Consider the following 18,744-nt stretch of genomic DNA (forward strand, 5'->3'; position numbering starts at 1 on the left):
TTACAGTTTAACATTCAGTTAGACATTCCCTGGTTTGCTGTGTCAAAATTCTCTCACTGATCACAGAGGAGACCAGACCAGATGAGTCACTAGACTCGTGGAAGATCTTCTCAGTGCCATGACGAATGCTGTATTATCCCTGGTAAGTTTTTTTTTGCTATGTTTTCATACATCTATTCTTTGTTAATCAAAAACAGGAACACTTTGGATCCAGGCTTGTTTTTTTTTTTGTTTTTTTGTGATCAGCTGAAGAACCCTGTGCTTGTTGCAGTCATTTGGGTCACAGGTATCGGGGGAACCTTCCAATATGGCTTCCACATTTCCGTCCTCACTGCACCGTCAGCCGTGAGTAACAGCGTGTGTTTCTGTTTGCGCTAGTTTGGTTAGTTAAAGGTGGTATGAGGGAAATGCTCAAGGATCTGTTATGGACACGTCAAGCATCCTTAAAACATACTTTATAACTTTTCTCTTCTTAAAATAATATTAAGTGCTTTTGATTTAATGAATTTACTTCATTTTACTTATATTTATATTATATATACTATTACATAGTTTAAAAGTGGGGTCATTTCTTTCTAATGCAAAGTTCAATTCAGGCAGCAGCAGGCACTACAAATTACACACTGCCCCTTTTTTTTTTTTTTAACAATCTAATGAATCAATCTGCTTTTGTTATCAGTACATTAAAGAGCTGGTGAACAGCACATGCGTTCAGAGATATGGCCTCTCTCTAGAGCACTGGCAACTCTCGCTTATCTGGTCCTTCATTGTCTCCATGTACTGCATCGGGGGTCTGTTGGGCACCCTGTGTGCCGGGCGAATCGCGGCAACCTACGGCAGGTAAAAATATACTGTCACGATATCAATAGTGTATATATGCTCACTTTTTATTAATAGAACAAAATGAAAATCTTGAATAGGAATGTAAATGATAGATATGTGGTGGGGTTTTAACTGGAATTAGAGCTGCAAAGTCGGCTAAAACGATCATTTTTCATGATTTCATTCACTGACATTTATTAGATTGCAGTGGTGTGGGGTCTCATCTGAAATGTACTAAAGATCTCTTTGTATATCCCGTCCTTTACCCATACAATGGGTGTGGGTCATTGTGATCTAAAGCTCTAGAATCCACTGTTACACATATAATAATCTGCTTGTCTCAGGACTTGGGCTACTGATTAGCCTACTTCTAATACTTTTGTTTATTAAATATTATTACAGAGCCAAGGGACATAGTTGAGATGAGTGTGTGATTAATAACACTAACACATTGCTAAACTGATGGCTTTAAATAGTACCTGCCTGAGCTGCATAAAGGTTTACTGTCATTTTTAGCTGAACTGCACCACTAATGTCATGTGAACTGAAGGGTGATGGTGGTGGTGGTGGGGGTTTATTACTGAAATACTATTCAATCAGAGGTTCTACCATATCAGAATGAATGACTAGCTTTGCAAGATTCAAGCAGATAAAGCATGTGGAAGATATAATAGCAGTATAAATCTGGAAGTTCAGAGCTTGTGTGTGTGTGTGTGTGTGTGTGTGTGTGTGTGTGTGTGTGTGTGTGTGTGTGTGTGTGTATGTGTGTGTGGGTAGACACAGTCGCATTGATAAGTTACAGACATCTTATAGTAAGTTTGACAGGAAGATAATTAAGCCGATGTGTTAATGTGTGAATACAGTAGCTCTGCCACTCGGATACGGTTTAGCAGCTCTCCTGATTCATGTCAGAAGTGACAAGGTGGCGTTTAATTGTCTTTCAATACTGAGAAGCACAAGAAAACATCCACCAGGTGTTGATCTGTCCATCTTAGGCAAATCGTCTCAGATTTAACTGGCTGCAGGTTAGTTATTTTGGTGTCATGGTTCTTACAGTTATTCACAGTGTTTCATCAGAAATGTAACCCTTACCACATTTTAGACATTTTCTGAATAGGGTTTAAAAGGTTTTATGGAAGAGTTGTCCTACTTTTTAAGAAACAACATTTTATTAAAACATTTCTTGTTTTATATACATGGATGCTTTTACAAAGATTTTGTAATACAGTTTTCTTTAATTTTTAATTCATCTAACTCTATTCTAACTCTTACTTCTCTACTGTAAATGTTTAATTCTGTGAAGATGTTACGACCTCAGAGTGGGGAAAATTCAAAGACAACACTTTCTCAGTTTGGAAATACTACTCGGAAACTCAAGGAAAGTCTAGTCAACCCCTGTGTAGCATCAGATCAACATGGCTGCTCGGAGCCTCGACAGTAACATTGCAGCACTTCCTTACGTTTAGAAGAGTTATGATGTATTTATGATGCATTAGTTATATGTATATGTATAGATATTTACTTTAGCGCAATCGACATACAAACATTTTTCACTTTCAATTTCACACGTGAAATAGTTTCCCTGGGTTGAATGTATTGGACAACTAGGATTGGATGAATCCAGTGATTGTCTGTTTTAGATAACATCTTGTCTCATGAGGAAAACTGTTAAACAAAATGTCCTCACTTGGCACTTTAAGCTCCCTGAGATGAACAAAGGCAATACAACAAAGAATTAATAAAAAATATACGACATTATTATAGAGAATAAATTATATATCAGGATATTACCTGAGGTAGAATCATATGCATATTTTTTTAAAATTCCTTTTAAGGATGCAAAGTGTTTTTATTTAAATTGTTTTTATCTTTCCTGTTATCTGACTGAAAACAACACCCCCACCCCGCCCCCCACCTTCAATAAAACACTAAACTATACATTTAAGTACTTTTATTTTATGTTGCACAAAAATACATTTCTTTTATATAAGGCAATAAGCGGAGTTTGGCATAATATTAGTCCAGTTATGGCACTTTTCTGGACCTTTTAAATAAGTTGTGGGATAAATTTGGTGGCATTTTAGCTCTTGTCTTGCTGACATCTGTGGATTCTGGCACGGTTCTGGGCCAGTTATGGCCGATTTTTGGTGACATTGTAAAGTTGTGGCTGAGTTTGGTCTGTTTCTGGTATTGGTCTGGTTAACCTTTGGCATTTGGGCCAACACTGGGCCGTAATTTTATGTGTAATGTGGGACAAAGTCAAAGCCGAAATCTCAAAGCCAGATCCGACCCATAACTAATTTGCTATCACTTGTACAGTAGCATCATTGTTTACCACTTCTTCCACATTTAGAAAATCATGAGTTGTTCCCAGGTTTTGCAGCCCAATATGGAGTCAACATTGCAAAAAGGGTTTCATAACCCTGGGTAGAACACAGTGATTTTAATTACCAAAACATCACTTCTTTATTATGAGTGTAAAGCTTTGTTCCTGGGCATGATGGCTTAGTGGTTAGCACGTTCACCTCACACCTCCAGGGTTAGGGGTTCGATTCCCGCCTCCGATTTGTGTGTGTGGAGTTTGCATGTTCTCCCCGTGCCTCGGGGGTTTCCTCCCCCGGTCCAAAGACATGCATGGTAGGTTGACTGGCATCTCTGGAAATTGTCTGTAGTGTGTGTGTGTGTGTGTGTGTGTGTGCCCTGCGATGGGTTGGCACTCCGTCCAGGGTGTATCTTGCCGTGATGCCCGATGACGCCTGAGAAAGGCACAGGCTCCCCGTGACCTGAGGTAGTTCGGATAAGTGGTAGAAAATGAGTGAGTGAGAGTGAGTGAGCTTTGGTCGTTTACTTGGGGTTAAAAATAGGGTTAATCTCAGTGTGAAAAGCCTTTTTGACTAAACTAAGCTGTTTTAAAGAATTAAAGTAAGTCAAACACTGAGGCATCCATGGTGTTCCCCACTTTAACTTTGTAAACAAAATCTTTTATTTAAATAGCTTATCGAGGTCCTTTCAAACAAGTAAGATTTGGCACGGGAGCTGTGGACATTTTATTGAAGTATTTATTAAATAAATAAGATTACTAGCACTTAAAATAAGGAAAGGGAGGTTTATTCATCACTGATATGTACTCAGTTTCTTAGGCCTACATATGATATTAATGTATAATTACTGACTTTAAAAATGTTTATTGACAAAAAATGAACTGAATATCGTCCTTCTTTATTTTATATACAACTGTATGTCAAAAAGATAAATTGTGTTTTTTATATTGCACCACAAGACCAGAATCCTGCTGTAGAGAATCTAGTATCTATTTTAGTGTTTACTGTTTATGGCTTCTCATTCTGTTGCTCTGTTATCAGGAAGAAATGCCTCATGTTGAACAACTTGGTGGTCATCTGTGGAGCCGTGCTGATGGTGCTGAGCAAAACGGCACGCTCGTTCGAAATGATCATGGTGGGACGGTTCGTCTACGGCATCAACGCAGGTCCGCTGCTGCAAAAACATATTCAATAATCTCTTTCCAACAGTTTGAAATAACTAGCATTTTATTGTTTTCAGAGCTCTTTGCCTTTTATGGAGTTAAATGGGTTTGACTAATGTCATTGTCCTAAGTAGTAGACAGAAATACAAAGAAAATTTGAGAAAGCTTTGTAAATCAAGAATCTGTAATACATCTTCATTCATTCATTTTCTACCGCTTATCCGAAGTTCTCGGGTCACTGGGAGCCTGTGCCTATCTCAGGCATCATCGGGCATCGAGTCAGGATACACCCTGGATGGAGTGCCAACCCATCGCAGGGCACACACACACTCTCATTCACTCATGTCTTTAGAACGGGGGAAGAATCCGGAGTACCCGGAAGGAAACCCCCGAGGCATGGGGAGAACATGCCAACTCCACACACACAAGGCGGAGGCGGGAATCGAACCCCCAACCCTGGAGGTGTGAGGCGAACGTGCTAACCACTAAGCCACCGTGCCCCCCTGCAATACAACTTAAATACTAAAATGTTAATTGTGTATGAATGTTAAGTGTGTGTGTGTGTGTGTGTTTCAGGTGTGGGTCTGACAGTCCACACCATGTATGTCCTGGACTGTGCCCCAAAGAGTTTAAGAGGGATGGTCGGTGCTTCTGTGGGCAGCTTCGTCTCACTGGGGAAGTTTTTTGGCCAGCTGCTTGGCCTCAGGTGAGTCATGTGACATCATCATCTGCTACAAGCACATATTACTTTATCTATTAACAAGTTTTCCCATGTTGTTTAAAGGCAAATGATAGATAGAATACAAGTCTTTATTTTGTCACAAATACATTAAAGCACAATGAAATACTTTCTTCAAATTTCCCAACTTTGGAGTTTGGGGTCAGAGCACACAGTCAGCCATAATACAGCACTCCTGGAGCAGAGAGGGTTAAGGGCCTTGCTCAGGGCCCCAACAGTGGCAGCTTGAATCCTGATTTTTACATTAAATCAAATTTACAGAATTTAGCAGATGCCCTATTCCAGAGCGACTTACATTTTTATCTCATTTAATACAACTAAGGTTAAGTTGTATTACGATCCAAGTGGCAACTTCTTGTACCTGGGATTCAAAATCACAATCTTCTGATTGGTAGAGCAACACCTTAACCACTTGGGCCACCATTGCCCCAAATATTGCAATATGAATATTATATTTTGCGGCAACATAATAAAATATGGTTTGAAAATTTTAATCTTTAAAGACAGGGTCTCCGATGTTTGAAAGCCAATGTCGACATTTGAAATCACCAAAACAAACACGCCCCTAACCCAAATGGGTCCCACCCCTGTATTGATACAGTAGCTCCGCCCACACATACATACGTAACCCAGGTGTTACCCACAAAATGATAACATTAAGCTTGATATTGTTTGTTGTGTTTTCTTTTATTTATGTATTCCTCTAGTGCAGAACTCACAATGTACACATTCGTTGTTGCTGTAGTTTAATTCTCAGAATTTGTTGTTTTTGGTTGTTTTTTTTTTTTACATTTATGTGTGTATACATGTGTACATGCGTGTGTGTGTGGTCAAACTGAAAAACACAAACAACTCAAAATTACTAAAGCAGTATTGCCCACATAACCAAATGCAATTTAGAACTAAATGCAATTTAGAACTAAATACAACATATATTGCATGAACATCCCGACAAAAAATACAAACCGGCAAACGTCTAAACAACATATATATGCATTAGCATTAGCCGTTTAGGCGCTTCGGCGCTAATTACAAATAGCGAACTAAATAACAACTCAAAAAATATCAATTCACTTAACATAAATCACTCACCACGCTGGGGAATATATAGTTTTGTTATTATTTTTAAACTAGAATTTTACTATTGGTCTAGCAAGGTTTAATATAACAACATATCTTTTCTCTCAGTGTCCTTTTTTTCTCTCTAACTAACTTTTTTTTTCTAATCAATCCCCTGAGCACACTGTACTAGCGTCCTTAAAGGGGCAGCACCCAACACCCCGGCCCCAATGACCCAAACAGGTCATTCAAACAAAGGAAGGGTGATGTCTCCATCAAGCTATTTCAACTGAGAAAGTCAACTAAGAAGCCTGGCTTCCAGGAGGCAGATTTTGTCAGCCGGACGGTTGAAGACACCTGTCTGTGTTTTCACTTCCACAGTACGCACAAGTCCATCTGCACCTGGATATACTTGAGTAATCAGACCTAATGGCCAGTGATTGCGTGGTGTGTTTTCATGCAGAATAAGCACAAGATCTCCTATTTGAAGATTCCGCTTTGGTTGTAGCCATTTTTGACGCTGTTGCAATGCAGGTAAATACTCCTTGAGCCATCTGCACCAGAAGACATCTGCCAGATATTGCACCTGGCGCCATCTACGTCTGTAGTTGTCTTGTTTTATGAAGGCTCCTGGAGGTAGAATTGGACCAGAACGGAGTAACAACAGATGATTTGGTGTGAGTGGTAGAGGATCTGTTGGGTCGTCTGAGAGTTTAGAGATTGGTCTACCATTGACAATAGACTCAACACAGCAAAACAGTGTTGTCAACCCCTCATCATCTGGTGCCTGCTGTGCTAGGACAATGCTTAGAATGGAACGGACGGTGCGAATTTGTCGCTTCCAAACACCACCCATGTGGGAGGCAGCAGGTGGATTAAAGATCCTTTGTACATTCTTCTAATCAGAAATCCTTTGTTGATTCCATTCACTAATGGCTTTCCGCAACTCTCGTAATCCACCGACAAAATTAGTCCCGTTATCCGAGCGCATTTCTGTGGGTGGACCTCTCCTAGCGATAAATCGCTGTAAAGCATTGATGAATGAGTCAGTATCGAGAGTGTGCGCAACTTCCAAGTGGATGGCTCTCGTAGTGAGACATGTAAACAAACATCCATACCTTTTGAGTTCACTGCGTGCCTTCTTAACCAAGAATGGCCCGAAGTAGTCTACCCCCACACGAGTGAATGGAGGCTCACCTGGTGTTGCTCTAGAGTCGGGCAAGTCTGCCATTTGCTGGATTTGTGGCTTGGCTCTTAACTTGCGACACTGTAGACATGACTTGAGAGTTCGATTAATGACAGCACGTCCCTTTATTATCCAGAAACGTTGCCGAATTTTCGCAAGTACCCTCTCTGGACCTGCATGACACAAGCGAAGATGGTAGTGACTGATAATCAGCTGGGTGACGTGATGATTGTTAGGTAGGATCACTGGATGTTTAGCCTCAAAAGGAATTGGGGCATGTGTTAGTCTCCCTCCCACACGAAGGAGTTGGTTATTCTCATCCTTAAAGGGTTTAAGCTTGAGAAGGGAACTGGTTTTGACTTGAGAAGATCCAAAAGATGCAGTTTGTATCTGGTTGAGAATAGCTAACTCTGCTTGTTGGAGCTCACAAACAGTGATGGGGTCAGAAAGATGCACTCTTGTTTTCTTGCGTAACAAAGCCTTGACACGCAACAGGATAGCAGCAGCTTTTTTTAATCGATGCCAACTGGAGTATCACTCCAGTAGTCTGTCTATTGCATTTTTCATCACTTGGTTTGGTTTTACGTTAGCTGCATAGATTTCTTTGGCTCCTTTGATCTCTGCTTCCTCCGACAAATCATTTATGATCGGTTGAGCAGGCCAGTATTCCTCCTCAAGTTGTAGAAAGCGCGGACCAGATACCCACTGTTCACTCGACAAAATCTCTCCCATGTTCATTCCTCGAGAGACATCATCCGCAGGGTTAGAAGCAGAATCAATGTGTCTCCACTGGCATGGTTCTGAACTCTCATGTATTTTTGAAATGCGGTTTGCGACGAAGGTCTTAAAACGACAATGCTTGTTGTTGATGTATTGAAGTATGATAGTACTGTCTGTCCAAAAGAAAGTCCTTTTAATTGGAATTTCCAAGTGGCGCTTGATATGCTGATCCAGCTCTGTAGCAACTACCGCTGCTAGTAGCTCCAATCGTGGTATACTAACTGGCTTGATTGGTGCAAGTCTGGCCTTTGACATCACCAGCCTGCAAGTGCCACCAATCCTGATGTATGAAACAGCACCATAAGCCAGTTCTGAAGCATCGGAAAAATGATGGAGCTGGGTAGCTAACAAGCAACTAGTGGATGTTGGTCTGAGACATCTTGGAATTGTCAGTGCTGACAACAGAGGCAAGTCGTTTAACCATCTGCGCCACTGTGCAGCCATGTCCAGCGGTAACTCCTCATCCCGGTCGACTTTCATGCGGCACAACTCTTGGAAGATCGCCTTTGCTTTGAGTACAAAGGGGCTTGCAAATCCTAAAGGATCATAGATAGAACTGGTAGTGCTCAATACTCCTCTTTTTGTTACAGGTTTGTCCACTGCCTTGATGTCAAAAGTGAAGCAATCTCTTTGCACATCCCAAAGAACGCCCAGTGTTCATTCAAATGGCAAATCCTCTTGGTCTAGGTTTACCTCATGCAGTGATTTTGCCCAGTCCTCGGCTGGTATTGATTTCATCACTTCCTTGGAATTGCTTAACCACTTGGTTAATCTAAAGCCTCCACAGGCGAGCATTTCCTGGAGTTCGGAAGCAAGTTTGATGGCAATCTCCTCTGTTGATACCGACTTAAGAAAATCATCGACGTAGAAGTTTCGCCTCACCGTTTCCACAGTGACATCAGAGAAGTTTCCAGAGTTGTCTTCAGCCACTCGTTGCAAAGCAAAATTTGCGGCACTAGGACTCCAGACACCTCCAAAAAGGTGTGCAGTCATACGATGTTTAGGTGGTTTGTCTGGGTCGTCATATTCCCACCACAAAAAGCGAAGCACATCTCTTTCAGCTGGTGGTACTCGGACTTGATAATACATGCTCTCGATGTCTGCATTCAGAGCAACTGGTTCTTGCCTGAACTTGAGAAGAACTCCAAGTAGCTTGTTGGTAAGGTCTGGGCCTTGGTGAACATGATCATTTAATGAAGTACCTTGGTACCCTGCTGCACAATCAAAGACAATACGAACCTTCTCGGGCTTGCGTGGATGTAGCACTGGGTGATGTGGCAGATACCACACACAACCCTCTTCTTTGTCGGGGTCAATGACCTCTTCTGCGTATCCTTTCAGCAAAGAGTCTCTGATACCTTCTGTATATTTCTGACGCAAAGTTGGGTCTTTCTTTAACCTCTTTCCTAAAAGGTCTAATCGATGTTTGGCCATTGTGTAGTTATTAGACAGTCGTGGTGGATGTTCTTTGAAAGGAATTGGGAGTGTGTAGTAACCATTTTCTTTGACTGATAGCTTGTTCCATAAATCCACAACTTGCTCATCAACTACTGACAATGAGTCAGTGTTAACATGCACTGGATCATCCAGTTTCCAAAACCTTTCAACAGCTTGTTGTAGAGAGTGGTCAGCTTGAATGAAATTGGCAGAAATTGATGTTGGACCATCAACTACTGGTCCATGGAGTGTCCACCCCAGGCCAGTCAAAATTGCATAAGGCTCGCCTGACTCACCACAGCGTGTGTCACAAGGAGCAAGTATGTCTGGTTGATCTAGACCTATCAACAGGTGAACTTCAACTAAATCAACATCAGGTAAACTAATTTCATCGGCAATTTCCCTCAGATGTGGCCACTGCAACGCCTCATGCTGTGTGACTAGGTTCTCTAGACTTATATTCAGGTGATCCCGACAGAGTACTCCCTTCATGAGGTAAGAGTTTCTTTGTTGAGCATCTTCAACTTGTAGATCCACTGCTAGCGTGACTACATTGAGATTTTTGGTCTCCATGGTGTTCAGTTTAATGTTCATTTTGCGTGACTCTAGCTTAAGAGCATGAACTAGCTTCTTAGAAATAAAGGTTCCATTAGAGCCACTGTCAAGCAAAGCAAAGGCGTTCATAGAGAAACGGTTATGTTTGTCTGAAACCACTACTGGCAAGATGGGAAGTGCAATCTTCTTTCGACTGACTTCAATTAACTTTCTGGTAGCATGTGCTTGAATGGAGTGTGGCTGGTCAGCAGCTGGCTCATCTACAGAAGCTTGATTAGTAGATTGGCTTTTGTCATTTTTAGAGGCCACAATAGCAGAGTGCAGCCAACTGTTGTGTTTTTTTCCACATCCAGGCACTTTACATACCCAGCTGCGAGTACAGACTGTGCTGCGATGACCTTTCATGAAACAGTTCAGACAGAGTTGGTTTTGTTGAACAAAGGCTAAACGCTCTTGAACAGACAGAGCTCTAAAGGCTTGACATTGGTTCAGAAAGTGTCCCTCAGAGCATTTTGGACACTTAAATCTTAATGTTGTCTTTGGTGTAGACGACATTGTGGATTCATTTGTAACAGACAATGTTGCGAATGTCTGCCTTTTATTATTGACACTTGACTTAGTACTTGATTTAAAACTTGTTGGAGAGTTTCGAATGGCAGGACTAAGAAGATTCCTGAAGATAGGATCTGCTCTCTTGGCAGCTTCCGATTCAACAAGACTGACTATGTCATCCAACTTTGGCAAACGGCTGGACTTGATGATCTCATAGTTTATTGTGAGCCATCGTTTCTTTAAGTCTTCAGGTAGCTTTTCTACAATCTGCAGCAAAGTGCGTCCACTATTCAGCTCTTCCTCACACTTCATTGCCTTTAAAGTGTCTCTGCAACTGCACAGAACATCAGCGAAGCTTTGCAACTGCTTGCTGTCTTTAATGTCTTTGTAATTAAGCACCTTGTCAACCCATGCTTGTGATATTGCATATGGATTGCCAAACCGTCTTTTCAGAATAGCCATAGCTTCTGCATAGCCCAGGCTAGAGTTGGGGTTGTACAAGCAACGTGAGATAGCATCTCTAGCTTGGCCGACAGTATACTGATGCAGTCGAGTGAGTTTCTCTTGATCTGGCACTGTCTCTTTATCTATCACAGAGGAGAACAATCTCATGAACAGCCAGTATTTTAAGGGTTCTCCATCGAACTCAATGATGTTAACAGGTGGTAGATGCATGGAATCGATGTGTGACTGATATTGTTGTCTTGACAGCTCTAGTAGTTGGCATAAAGAATTCTCATTCACTGTTGAGAAGGATGGACGAAAGTTAAGGGATGGGTTACCTGAGACAGGAGTTGAAAAGTCTTTATTTATTGTTAACTCAGCCTTTCGACGATTTTCCTCCATCTCAGCATCTTTGAGTTTCAGTAAGCCTTTCAGTGCATCCATTTCACATTCAACATGCTGAAGTTTAATTTAAACTCTGCACGCAGACGTTCATCCTGTTGAGCGATTAGCATGGAAAGCGCTTTCTTTTCTTTCTGTCTTAGATTTTGAAGCCCTTGAAGCTGGGTAGATGTTCTACAGAAGACATTGGAGGGTTAACAAGTTCATCAAGCACTGGCTCTTCCTCTTGGAAATTAAGTGCATCTGATGATTCAATGCTTGGATCCTCCATTGATGGCTTAAAGTCGTCTAGCCAGATCAAGACTGTATGTTGCAGGTCTTGAACATCACGCAGGACTGATGTTAAATAGCCCTTAGAAGCATCAAGGTCATCATCATCCTCTAATGTTTGTTGGTATGTGTTGTGAATCTCATGAAACCCTATTACAGCCTCATCCAAAGCAGCAAGTTTAATTTCCACCTCTTTGGGCTGGTTACAGTTAATAAAAGTTGTGATCTGTGTCATCAAGCGTGTCACTGCAGCCTTTGCAACTCCACGTTGACGCTTGAGACATGTTTGTTGTTGCTCAGGTGTTGTAATTGTTTCTGAATCTTCCTCCATGTTGTCATTAATCTTCTTAATTCCTCGTGTTTGACTTTAATGTTACCCACAAAATGATAACATTAAGCTTGATATTGTTTGTTGTGTTTTCTTTTATTTATGTATTCCTCTAGAGCAGAACTCACAATGTACACATTCGTTGTTGCTGTAGTTTAATTCTCAGAATTTGTTGTTTTTGGTTGTTGTTTTTTTTTACATTTATGTGTGTATACATGTGTACATGCGTGTGTGTGTGGTCAAACTGAAAAACACAAACAACTCAAAATTACTAAAGCAGTATTGCCCACATAACCAAATGCAATTTAGAACTAAATGCAATTTAGAACTAAATACAAGATATATTGCATGAACATCCCGACAAAAAATACAAACCGGCAAATATATAACTAACTTTTTTCCTAATCAATCCCCTGAGCACACCGTACTAGCGTCCTTAAAGGGGCAGCACCCAACACGAGGCAACTAATGGAAAGAAAGCTGAAGGGAAGAACAATACGATTGCAGATAAACAAAACAGCAAAAATGCCACACAAGCATAATCATGTAAAGGACAAAGGCATATATTAGTTCTGTGTAACAAAGCAAAACCAACGTTACTCACCTATCGAGAAGGAAAAAAGCGCCTCGGCGTCTTAAGTAAAGTCGGCCACATATTCACAGGTCGGAGTTTCCCGAGTCAATAACTCCTGAGCTAAACGGCGTTACTACACAAAACGCGGTTGTAGCTGCCTCTCTACATTACTACGATAGAAAAGAGGTGTTATTTGTGTAGTAACAGCGTTTAGCTCAGGAGTTATTGACTCGCGAAACTCCAACCTGTGAATATGTGGCCAACTTCCTGCTCCTTCAGTTCTCTCCAGCGCTGGAAAGCTGATCCTATATTAACACGACCTACTTCTTGCCTTATCGTAAGTCTTTCTTCTCTTTCTTTCTTTATTTTTATCCTCCATGTCAATGTTAAAACCGCTTTCTGCTAATGTCACACATGCACACTGAACACTCTCTCCGCCGCATATTGACAAGCCCCGCCCCTTTCTGTTCATTGGCTACACCTTTGTTTTGAATTTTTTATTATTTGGCCTGACTCTCCGATGTTTTCTGAAGCATTTCTCAAAAATCCCTTCCTTTAACATTAATTGAGAAATGCAGATAACCATAAGAGATAATTGTTTGTTTCTTGTCATCACTACATCATTAAATCGTCATGCACATCATTATCATATGATCTATTTCTCACACCATACCCTGTGTGTGTGTGTGTGTGTGTGTGTGTGTGTGTGTGTGTGTGTGTGTGTGTGTGTGTGTGTGTGTGTGTGTGTGTGTGCGCGCGCGCGTGTGTGTGTAGTGAGATAATGGGAACAGAAGCTTTGTGGCCTTTTCTGCTGGCCTTTAGTGCTTTGACTGGTCTTCTGCAGCTTGTCTGTTTGTACTTCCTACCTGAGTCTCCACGCTTCCTGCTCTTAAACCAGGGAGACAAATCTGCCTGTGAGAAGGGTGAGACACACACAAACACACACACGTACCTTTGTGGTGAGCCTGTTTAAATTTGACCTTTGTGTGTCTGTATGTAGCTCTACATCAGCTGCGAGGTTCTAATGCTGACTGCAGATCAGAGGTGGAGGAGATGTTAGCAGAGTGTGTGGCCCTGCAGACTGTGAGGAACCACAGCGTGCTGGAGCTTTTCCTCGCCCGCTCCGTCCGCTGGCAGCTATTCACCATCATAATTGCCTTCATCACACTGCAGTTATGTGGTATCAATGCTGTGAGTCTTAAACACACACACACACACACACACACACAGCCATAATGACTTAATGACCATAATGACTGTGCAAAAGTTTTAGTCAGGTGTGAAAAAATGCTGTAAACAAAGAATGCTTTCAGAAATATAAATAATGAGTGTTTATTTCTGTCAATTTACAAAATGCAAAGTGAGCAAACAAAAGAAAATTCTAAATCAAATCAACATTTGGTGTTAGTACCTTTTGCCTTCAAACCAGCATGTGATGACACGTCCCCCACTGAGCCCTGATCTCAACATCATCCAGTGTGTCTGGGATTACATGAAGAGACAGAAGGATGTGAGAAAGCCGACATCTACAGAAGATCTGTGGTTAGTTCTCCAAGATGTTTGGAACGACCTACCGGCCGAGTTCCTTCAAAAACTGTGTGCTAGTGTACCTAGAAGAATTGCTGCTGTTTTGAAGGCAAAGGCTGGCCACACCAAATATCGATTAGATTTAGATTTCTCTTTTGTTCATTCACTGCATTTTGTTCATTTATGAAAATAAATCTTTAACACTTCTATTTCTGAAAGCATTCTTTGTTTACAGCATTTTTCCACATCTGCCTAAAACTTTTGCACAGTACTGTAAAACTAGAAAAAGTAATCTGAGTAAACATAACATGTGGTTCTAAAATGAAATTTCATCTCACGCTAGTCCACTGTTTCCGGTTCTGTTTATCTCAGTCCAGTATGTGTTGTGTTTCTACAGGTTTATCTCTATGCCTCTGATGTGTTCCGTGCTGCAGGAATCCCAGCACACAACTTGCGCTACGTGACTTTGGGAACAGGGTTGTGTGAATTCTCCACCTCAATCGTCTGTGTATGCTCTTCAAACTCACAACACACACACACACACACACACACACACACACACACACACACACACACACACACACACACACACACGCACACACGTTTCAGGTGTAAATCATGAACATATTAACCAGTTAAAGTGTGAAACCTCCTTGATTCAGCTGAAAGGTGATAGCTAATGTATATAATGTGAGTCAGCAAACACTCATCAGGATCCTGGAATTGTGGTGGAAATAATGTATAAAAAACAGCTTGGTTGATGTGTGTAGTTGTTAGAATGTGTGTAGCTGTTAGAATTCTGAAAGAGTTTTGTAGCTTGGGCTGTAGTTATAGGTTTGTTTAGGTTTCTCAAATCATTATGAAGTGAACTGATGAAAATTTGTTGATCAAAATCTTCACACGTAAACAGAGCCATTGATTGTTGTGGGTGTGTTTGTGTGTTTTAGGGGCTGGTAATTGAGCACACAGGGAAGAAGTTATTGATGGTTTGGGGTTATGTGAGCATGTCTGTTGCACTGCTCCTACTCACACTTTCTCTGTACCTGCAGGTCGGTTCATGTCTCCTCACATCTCTTCTCCTCTCTTCTCCTCTCCTCTCCTCTCCTCTCATTTCCTCTCCGCACCTCTCCTCTCCTCTCCTTTCCTCTCATCCCCTCAAATCTCTTCTCCTATCATTTCCTCTCTTCTCCTCTCCTCTTTTCACCTCTCCTCTCCTCTCCTCTCCTCTCATTTCCTCTCCTCTCCTCTCTTCACCTCTCCTTTCATCTCATTTCCTCTCCTCTTTGTGTGTTGATCACGCTGTGACTCTGTTGTTGAAGGTGCACGTGTCCTGGATGCCGTACTGCAGCATGGTGCTCATCTTCGTCTTCATCATCTCCTTCTGCAGCGGACCCTGTGTGTACTAAATGCATTTACATGACATATAGCGTGTACTGCATTTGGAATTGTGTCCATTGTGGCTTCTAATATGTCATATAAATATTAACAGTGCACTGCAAGTGAGTTATTCTCTCAGAGTGAACAAGAAGACATGACTCCACCTCTCTCTCTCTCTCTCTCTGTCATTTTATCTCTCTCCATTTCTGTGTGAAACAGCTTGTATAACAGCACCCCTGCCTGGAGAGCTTTTCACACAGTCCTTTCAGTCAGCAGCGTACACTGTGGCCTGTACTCTTAACTGGATGGGGCTGTTCTTGGTGGGAATGGTGTTTCCTTTAATAGTGGTGAGTTTATAATCTCTCACATTGACCGAAAATACACAGAATTTATCCTGAGGAGGTACATAGCTTTTTATGTTTTGCTTTGTTAGTAGGATTGTCAGGGAATTGATTTCTGCTTCCTGACCATTGCAAGCCATCTATGATTAATACATAAATTGATCAGACACAAAGTGATTGTATATTGTTTTCATTCCACGTTATTACATTTTTTCCCTTATCTTTTGTTTTCTACCCAAACAGGAGCATTTAGACTATTTCTGCTTCCTCGTCTTCTTCGTATTCTGCTTTTGCACTGCTGTGTTCGTGTGGTACCACGTACCTGAGACGAGAAACAAATCCGTAGTGGAGATCACTGCCGAGTTCGATAGAATGCACAACAAAGCAAAACACTCAGAGACCAACCTGAAAGCTCTGAAAGACGCAAACACACAGAACGGAAAATGCACCAGGCTCTGATTCCACAACCTGTTAAATGTGCAACATGTAGGTTGTGTGATAAACAATACACTGTATACTCTGAGTGTGTTTCTCACTCACACATTCATCCACTCATTCAACCACTAATGTATCCACACATTCATCCACACATTCACAAACTCATTCATCCATTCATCCACTTATTCATCCACTAATGTATCCACTCATTCATCCACTTATTCATCCAATGATGTATCCACTCATTCATCCACACACTCATTTATACATGCAGCCACTAATGTATCCACACATTCATTCACTCATCCAAACTCTCATTCATACATTCATCCACTCATTCACACACTCATTCATCCATTTATTCATCCACTGATGCATCCACTCATTCATTCACACACACATTAATACATGCACCCACTAATGCATCCACACATTCATCCACTCATCCAAACTCTCATTCATACATTCATCCACTCATTCACACACTCATTCATCCACTTATTCATCCAATGATGTATCCACTCATTCATTCACGCACTCATTTATACATGCAGCCACTAATTTATCCACACATTCATCCACTCACCCACTCTCATTCATACATTCATCCACTCATCCACACACTCATTCATACATTCATCCACTCATTCACACACACATTCACACACTCATTCATACATTCATCCACTCATGCACACACTCATTCATACAATCATTCACACATATTCACACTCTCATTCATCGGCTCATTCAAACCAAAAGATAATTAGTATATACAGTCCATTAATTGTTATGTTTTTGTGAGGTTGGAGGAAGCAGGAGAACGAGGAGACACTGAGAACATGTGGATCTCCGGACAGTATAATCATACTCTTAGAACAACAAAACTTTTTTACAGACTACAATTTGGTAGTTCGTGATCACCACCACTAGGTGGCAGCTAGAAAAAAAAAAAAAGACTGCATTTATGTTTGTTTTTGTTTGAACATATTACTTATATGAGTCGCAGTTCAATAATAAACCTCAGGTACCCAAATCGAGCCCTACAGCTCATCACGAATTAAACTCACACTCACAACAGGCTTTAATTCATTATTTATCTACATAATTTTTAGCTTCTTCTTGACAACTGTCCATTAACAGTTCCCTATCTTTTGCATAAAAAAAAACCTTTGACACATTTTTCATTATAACTTTGAACAAATGTTTTAAACTCATGGTATCTTAACTATGTAACCTAGTGAGCCAGCATTAATGTATTCAATGCTAGAGATTTTAGCACTTATGGACGTCGCTCTGGATAAGGAAATCTGCCAAATACTGTAAATGTAAAAAAATGTAAATGTAACAGAGAATGAACTGGGCCTGGAGTTAGATCTGGATCATCTCCATCCTCAACACAGCAGTGGCATCAACTATCATGGTTAATGTACATGGTGTTCATGGTACGAGTGTCACTGCTGTGTTGAGAATATTGTGTTCTTGCTGTGCTTTCTAGATAACACAATCTCCATGTGAAAACCGTGCACTCTGCCCAAATTACACTCACACACCCACGCCCATCTCACGCACTGTCAGTGTCACTGCTACACTGATAGCACACACACACACACACACACACACACACACACACACACACACACACACACACACACACACACACAGAAACACAATATCAGCTCAATAGTGACACTATGGGCGAGTTATTAGGAAATAAAAAAGGAGCTGTGATTAGTTTATTTACTGGATAAATCATTATTATACCTCAGTGATGCTGAACTCTTGAATCTGATTGGTCAGAGGGATTATTATTATTTTCAACAACAGCAGATATGGCAGTAATTTGGATCACAGGTTTATTATATGAATGCACAAGTGTTATTTCTAGGGCTCGCTTCACTTATAAAAAACTTACTGTTGTGGTTTAATTTTTTGTTAAGCAATATTTATATAACATTTATGGAAGGATGTTTTCAATGTATTAAGGCTTATTGTCTCAAGTACAATAAGCTTTTAACCAGGTGGACGTGCTACTGGAAAATACTAGTCTTAACCAATTCAGTGTAAGTTAAACAGTTGATCATTTTAAATGTAACCGGGTATTAAAAATTAAATGTCTTTAACTGGTGTGATTACTTTAATAACATGTTTTGCTTAAAAACATTATTCCACCTCAAACATGTAACTTTGCAATATTTGCCAACTTTGCTAATTTTATTTGTAAGCATCTTAACAAGATATATAGAACAAAATAATATGTTTTATATTACACAAAAATTCAAGATTAATATTAAACTTTATTTATCCTTAATAAACAAGCCCGAGGTGACTAAGGTGACTGTGGTGAGGAAAAACTCCCTTAGATGGAACAGGAAGAAACCTTGAGAGGAACCAGACTCAAAAGGGAACCTCATCCTCATTTGGGTGAC

The 18,744-nt window shown here is 40.7% G+C and overlaps 1 protein-coding gene across 1 annotated transcript; it reads left to right on the forward strand.

The window, feature by feature from the left end:
• slc2a11l (solute carrier family 2 member 11, like) lies at nucleotides 1–18,633 on the forward strand. The gene is made up of 12 exons (XM_027175334.2): nucleotides 1–142; nucleotides 247–345; nucleotides 680–840; nucleotides 4,185–4,309; nucleotides 4,883–5,012; nucleotides 13,407–13,555; nucleotides 13,633–13,823; nucleotides 14,557–14,667; nucleotides 15,107–15,208; nucleotides 15,479–15,554; nucleotides 15,756–15,883; nucleotides 16,121–18,633. The coding sequence occupies exons 1-12, from the start codon at nucleotides 119–121 to the stop codon at nucleotides 16,334–16,336; spliced, it is 1,512 nt and encodes a 503-aa protein (XP_027031135.1). The 5' UTR covers nucleotides 1–118; the 3' UTR covers nucleotides 16,337–18,633.
• Nucleotides 18,634–18,744: the final 111 nt, after the last annotated feature.

Source organism: Tachysurus fulvidraco, chromosome 20 (genome assembly GCF_022655615.1).
Source record: "Tachysurus fulvidraco isolate hzauxx_2018 chromosome 20, HZAU_PFXX_2.0, whole genome shotgun sequence".
Taxonomy (NCBI): Eukaryota; Metazoa; Chordata; class Actinopteri; order Siluriformes; family Bagridae; genus Tachysurus; species Tachysurus fulvidraco.